Source organism: Anguilla rostrata, chromosome 12 (genome assembly GCF_018555375.3).
Source record: "Anguilla rostrata isolate EN2019 chromosome 12, ASM1855537v3, whole genome shotgun sequence".
Taxonomy (NCBI): Eukaryota; Metazoa; Chordata; class Actinopteri; order Anguilliformes; family Anguillidae; genus Anguilla; species Anguilla rostrata.
Window position 1 is genome coordinate 25,477,573 of NC_057944.1, and position 6,670 is coordinate 25,484,242.

Genomic DNA, 6,670 nt, shown 5'->3' on the forward strand with positions numbered 1-6,670 from the left:
ATTAGGCTGCTGTAGCAGGTCAAGATTTAGCCCTTTTTCTCATGATTATATGCATCATCAAATAAATGATGAGATTAGAAAGTGGCTCCACTGCTTTTAAACATATTTAATCACACTACGTCATACCAGTCAATTAAACCTCTGTCACAGTAACTGAGAGTAACAGTGCATTTTAAGCGTCACAATAAAACTTTTCCATTTATCATTTTTTTATCAATCATCACAAAATGTGATGTTTATGGAAGCAGAATGGCAATCTCAAGCAGGCGTCTGGTTAAAAAAGCTGTGTGCATTGGTCTATGTATTCTCAGCAGACACAGTAATTACAGTCTGCATATAGGTGCTATATGATTCATGCAGTGGTCACCTGGCTCTACCCTCCACCAGAACCTGTAAGATAAGCACAGAGGCTGAAGGAGACACAGAAGCAGCTCTAATTCTCACTTTCTGCCTGCAAGTGAGTGTTGTCTCCATTCTCTGTCCCTGTTACAGCACTGCATGACTGCAGATTGTAATTAAGGAATCACTGGGTCTAGTCAGTGATTATACTGGATTACATGGTGTTCAGACCACTCCCACCATACTGACTACTGGACAGTCAAAGGTTAACATGTGTAATTAATAGATGTACAGGTAAGAGGGCAAAATTAAGTGCAGAAACGGATAAATGTTGTGGAGATTCATATACAATGGTGGTTGATGTGGTTTCTTGCCAAGTTTTCTGTTTGCTCCATACTCTCAATATTCTCCTCTGAATGTATATTTATCCACTGTAATGTGTCTGTTAGATTTCCTGCCCCTCTGGAGCGGAGCTACAGTACATTAACCCAGAGTCGGGTCTCCTCTGTTTCTGTGTCTCTCTTGCTGAGAGCTGAGACACACAGTCCACGCCAACACACTCTGGATCATCAGCCATACCCCACTGATAAATGGGCCTCACTCAAGGGAACAAGATCCTTCATAAGAGTCAAACGGCATGTGAAAAGCAACACTCCCTTATCTACAACCACAACATTTCCTGTTCAGTTACAGGTTTGCAGTTCTTAGCCTGCAGTTCTTCTCACCAGGCTGAGTTTCATTTAAAGACCACAGTAAACATGTCAATGAGTCTCACCGCAGACTCAAAAGGGTAAGCAAGGTAAAATGCATAAACGTTTGTGTAGGTACATTTTACTGCTTTTCAGAATCAGTAGCCAGTATGTAAAGAAAAGAGAATCATGTGAATCAGAGATCAGTGATTTTCGCTTTCATGTTGAGAACACGTGAAGCTCTCCACGCTGAAGTGAGTGTCACGGCTGAAAAAATCCCCACAAGGCACCTGTTTCCACTTCTCCATGATGCTGTCTGGTCATTGCATTTCTAATCTGGTTAAGCCCTTATTGCAAATAGGTGAAATCTGAAGGTAATACATTGCACATGCCAATAATAGTCAGAAAATGAAAAGTATGCACGCAATTCTATTATATTTACAGCTCTTAATCTCAGTCTGTACATGTATAGAATAGTGAGGAGTCTTGGGTAATGAAGTCAGCCAGCTAGTATACTGTAAAAAAAAAAAAAATGTTACTGTGACAAACACGCCTGCCACAGGCCACCGAAGTGGCTTTCCTTGGGGCCCTCCAGCACAGAGACACAGGGAGAAGATGTTCAAAACAGTCCACATTTATTCCACGAGGGTTTGGCAAGATGGTAAAGCCAAATGAGCAGATGTTAACCCTGTCATGACGGAAGCTGCCTGGTGTGGGTGGGGATGGCAGATTTAACCTGTGCGCAGTGATTACCTCACTACGCACAGGTGCAGCCACTCCTGTTCCTGGGTCCAATTAGCCTGGCCAATTATCTAATTCTTCACCAATTATCCAATTGGCCAGGTCTAATTAGCTTGACCCAGGGCAGGTGTGGCTGCTTAACCCAGCCATCCCCACACCACATACCCCCAACGCCAAACTGAGGCCAGGGAAAATCACTGGCCGAAGCCTACCCCCCCCCCAACCCCCCACCCCCCACCCCCCACCCCTGCACTCCCAACAACGCAAAAGACAACAAATAAAAAATAAACTCTAAACACGCTACAAAAATAAAAAATTTAAAAAAGTCAGGGTGGGTGGCCCCGGAACAGTCCAGTACATGCGGTGACCCTCCTTCGGACGACAAGGCAGCCCTTCTTCCTCCTCCCTCCTGGAGCACGGGAAGTCCTGGGCTGCTCTGCTGGCTGGTGGGGCGTCACCGGCTTGGGCTGTTCCAGGGGCTGTGGTGGGGTGGCTGGGCTGGTGGGCTGGTGGACTGGCCTTGTGGTGCTGGGGACCAGGAACCCTCGTGGCTGTGGTGGCCGCCAGTCGGCTCTGCTGGCGGGCGGCTGCAGGCTTATCCCCTCCTGGACTCCGGGCAAACCAACCAGGCCAAAACAAAGAACGAAAAACCAAACGGACGAGAAAGGAAGCAAAACGGCGCGGCCACCGCTCGTGCGCCGCCCGTGGCTGACCCGCCTTCCGGCCAAGTCCAGCTCACGGCGCGACCACCTCTCGTGCACCGCCCGTCGCTGACCTGCCTTCTCGGCCAGGTGCAGCTCCTCAGCGTCCCAGCTGAGGATTGCCTCCTTCCCCTCCCTGGTCATCTTCCGCTCCCCATTCTTGGCCCGGAGGATCCGCCCGAAGCCCTGTCGGGAACACCTCAGCCGCCCCTCCTCCAGTGTGCTTCCTGGCTGGCCCTCCTGTGCCTCTTTGCTGTGCCGGAGGAGCCCCACGTTGGGCGCCACTGTGGCAAACACGCCTGCCACAGGCCACCGAAGTGGCTTTCTTTGGGGCCCTCCAGCACAGAGACACAGGGAGAAGATGTTCAGACAGTCCACATTTATTCCACGAGGGTTTGGCAAGATGGTAACAGCCAAATGAGCAGATGTAAAAACCCTGTCATGACAGAGAGCTGCCTGGTGTGGGTGGGGATGGCAGATTTAACCTGTGCGCAGTGATTACCTCACTACGCACAGGTGCAGCCACTCCTGTTCCTGGGTCCAATTAGCCTGGCCAATTATCTAATTCTTCACCAATTATCCAATTGGCCAGGTCTAATTAGCTTGACCCAGGGCAGGTGTGGCTGCTTAACCCAGCCATCCCCACACCACAGTTACCCAGCACAAAACCCTCAAAATCATATTTTGTTTTTGAAGTAAATCCCTTCAACCTTCTTACTCATTTTGTTGGTTAACAGTTGCTTTTTGTGTAAAAATGTTGTGAGAAGACATGACCAGGACTTCAAACAAGAACTCACCCTAATGCCAGTTATGTCTCTTTTGTATTTCAAAAATTATTTACAGTGCTGTGAGAAAGTATTTGCCCCTTTCCTGATTTCCTCATAATTGCATTTTTGTCACACTGAATGGCTTCAGATCTTCAGACAAAAGTAATATTACACAAAGGGAAACTAAGTAAACACAATGTATTTAATTAAAAAGTTATCAAACACCCATATCACCCATGTGAAAAAGTGATTGTCCTCTTAATTACTCCATCAGCCGATTAAAGAAATTGAATTGAACAGAGCCAAGCTTCACTATCTGCCATATGGTCACATACTTTCCAAATACAAATTAATGGTATTGACATCATCCATCATGACAGACTGTTTAGAACAAAAGAGCATCAGTCTCACAGACAAACTTATACTTAGAAAAGCAGCGGGTATCTTCCCATGTGTTCTCATCAGGTACAGTAACTACACAGTCTGCATCTTTTATTTTTCCCTGGGTTTTGTTCTCTGTCCCATAATGGTCATCCGGTTCTCCACTCCTCCAGAATCTGTAAGAGAAGCAGAGACACTCAATGACTACAGTGACTCCTTCACATTCTCTATCTGTGGCTGCCTGTGTTACACCGAAGACTACGATTATAATTATGACTTTGGTTATTGTTTTGTTTTTATGTTTGGAGAATAATATTACAACTGTTTTCCATTGTTTGATATTTTCAAAAATACACTTCGGCAAAACATATTAAATCATGTAATACCAAGAGACTTGCAAATTGCATTTCTATATTTCTCTTTTATGAATTTTGTGGCCCTGTGATAGACTGGTGAACTGTCCAGGGTGTATTCCTGCCTCTCAGCCAATGCATGCTGGGATAGACACCAGCACCTTCTCTGACCCTGACCAGGTGTAAGTGGGTATGGATAATGGATTCATGGATGGATGAATTTTGTGCATTTTGCTAGGACTTGGACTTGAGCCTGTGAGGTAGTCACTCTGATTCTGTAAGAAATCACAAAACCTAGGAGAGTAATGCTGCATGTGGAAATGGATGATATAGAAAGATATAAATTATCACAAAATAGTAATTCATACATAGCTACAAAAGCCTACCCTTTTTGCAGCGAGGTTTTGTCTGCCCAGAGCCAGGTACCCTCATTTTTCAAGTCACTCAGTCCAATCCAGTATGGGTGCTCTCTTGTGTGTTTGGTGATGAACTCCTGAACACAGACACAGAATCACTCTCACTACTCACTCTGCTAACAGACACTGAGGTACTGAGCAATAGCATGAGCCACATCACACTGATAAATGAACTTCACTGAAGGCTAATGGAGAATGTAGATGAGCTCTAATAAAAGAAGGGAAAACCATCTGCCATTTTCTCAAGACATGTATTCTACAGTTCAGAATACGACATAATATCTTTACCCACTTTTCCACAGTCAAGCTCAGGTCCAGCCAAAAGCCTGAGAGAGTACATAATGCCTCCTGGCAGACTGCTGGACCATTTCCTTCAGAGGAGCCAACATCACTCTATAACTGACCCAAACAAAGCTTCTCTTTGGAGTTAACGTCATGGTCCCATAGAAAGATGAGCAATAACGTCCGTATTTTGAAGATACCTGTGATAGCTCTCTCCAAAACCTTAACCTTGCCCACCGCCCTCAACCCGACTAGCATATAGCAGTTTGCAGGGCTAGAATCACAGGCCTGAGGCATGAGAAAGAAGCAATGCAAACATAATGCCACTGGCATGCAGCAGGTTAGCCTACTGGTATTAATAATCTTTCAACTGACTATTTTTCTCATTTTTAGTTAGTGATAATAGTATTCTGATTTGTTCTTTAAAGGCATACTATGCAGGATTTTTTAGCCTTGCTGTGGTTTTGTGTTTACAATCAAAGAAGTCTCCTCCTCCGTTTTCAACTCCACACACTTACCCTGAGTACCAAACTTCAGTCATCTAGCTACCTAACGTAGCTAGCTGGATAGCTAGCAGCAACATTACAGGTTCAACAGAAAATAAGCCAACTCCACATCACTTTTCTTTCCCTTGACAAACTTCAGCTGACACCACCAAGTAAAAGCAATTCCAAGGCTAACTCTAGTTCTTGAATGAGCCCTGTCAGCTTGTTTTCTTGCTTCACTGTACCTGGGCTTCACCTCCACCATTGAGGTAGCTGCTAGCTAACAAAAAACACTTCTGAAATATGATCCCAAACCACAGGCTCTGTAGGCACACATACCCCCCCCCCCCCCCCTCTCAAAAATAACACCATGCACAGAAACATCCCAGACTTATTTTAGAAGAACAAATACAGGTAAAGCTACACTAATTTGGTTAAAGTGCGTACAGATAGAGATTGCAGGTGCATCATAGATATGCCTCTGTATGCTTATTTTACCATGCCTTTAACAGAACTTTGACAATTTAAAGAATTTTAACAAACATTTTCTATAGAGGTTTTCAAATTATTTTGTCTTTCAGGACCAAATATTGTGGTTAATTGTGCTTAAATAATTTCACGTACATTCTTTCCGTGAAATTGGGCTCCTCCCATCTATTTTATTATTTATCATGAAATTTTGATAAATGCTGTGTTTTTTGCAAACTATGGGCCTCATTCACCAATACATTCCAAAGTTTTTTCTTAAATATGTTCTTGAGAAAGGTCCTAAGAACCGCCAGATTCATGACGTGTTCTTAAACCGCAGAAATGTTCGCACCCTTGTTCTTATAATAATTAATCCCATTGTCTTCGTAAGTTGAAAGCGCGTGCTAGTTGTTCCTAATTAGCATAGGTAAACGCCCTGCCAATCCCCATAAAAGGGCATGAGACTGCAGGGCCGTGTGCACACACAGAAATTGAAAAGAAAAGTTGAGAGAGAAGTCAAGAAAGCCCAAACGAAAATCTAAAGACGGTGGAGCACCGGACTCCAAACGTAAGAAAAACTTCAGTAGTTCTGAAGTGGAGGTACTGCTGCAGGAAGTGAACAGCAAACGACCAGTCATATTTAGCAGCGTCAGTAGTGGATATAAAATAACACACAAAAAAAGATGCATGGGATGCTATTACTCGTTCAGTGAACGCTGCATCTGACAAAGCGCTTTTCGTCACATTAATACCGCTAATTAAATCAACAGGCAGTAAACTGCATTGGAAAAATTAGCTGTTTCAACCTGTCGCTACACAAAACACTGCACAAAAAATGTATTACCAGTCATTTCAATGTCACCCCCCTTTGATGGTGTCACCCGGTGCGGTCCGCATCCCCTTAGTGACGCCTCTGAATAAGTGTTCTCTTCTTCAGCATGTCCATGTGTTTAAAAAATGTTACCTAAGTGCTTAGTTTGTATTGAAAATTTAAACATTTGCTTTTGCAGTATAGACCAAACATTGCATAATTGAAACCCCCAAAAAT

The 6,670-nt window shown here is 44.1% G+C and overlaps 1 protein-coding gene and 1 long non-coding RNA gene across 3 annotated transcripts in view; one reads left to right on the forward strand and one right to left on the reverse strand.

Moving 5' to 3' along the window:
• The first annotated feature begins 1,404 nt into the window (after positions 1–1,404).
• Positions 1,405–3,229, forward strand: LOC135236050 (uncharacterized). The gene is made up of 2 exons (XR_010324498.1): positions 1,405–1,568; positions 3,132–3,229. It is a non-coding gene; the product is annotated as an uncharacterized LOC135236050 (long non-coding RNA).
• A 189-nt stretch (positions 3,230–3,418) lies between these two features.
• Positions 3,419–6,670, reverse strand: part of LOC135236048 (CD209 antigen-like protein A) — a 76,858-nt gene continuing 73,606 nt past the window's right edge. For both annotated transcript variants that reach the window (XM_064302198.1, XM_064302200.1), the window contains 2 exons: positions 4,358–4,464; positions 3,419–3,794 (listed from right to left, as the gene is read on the reverse strand). In XM_064302198.1, coding sequence (XP_064158268.1) covers positions 3,623–3,794; positions 4,358–4,464 — 279 coding nt within the window. In that variant the 3' untranslated portion in view covers positions 3,419–3,622. The remainder of the gene's footprint in view (positions 3,795–4,357; positions 4,465–6,670) is intronic.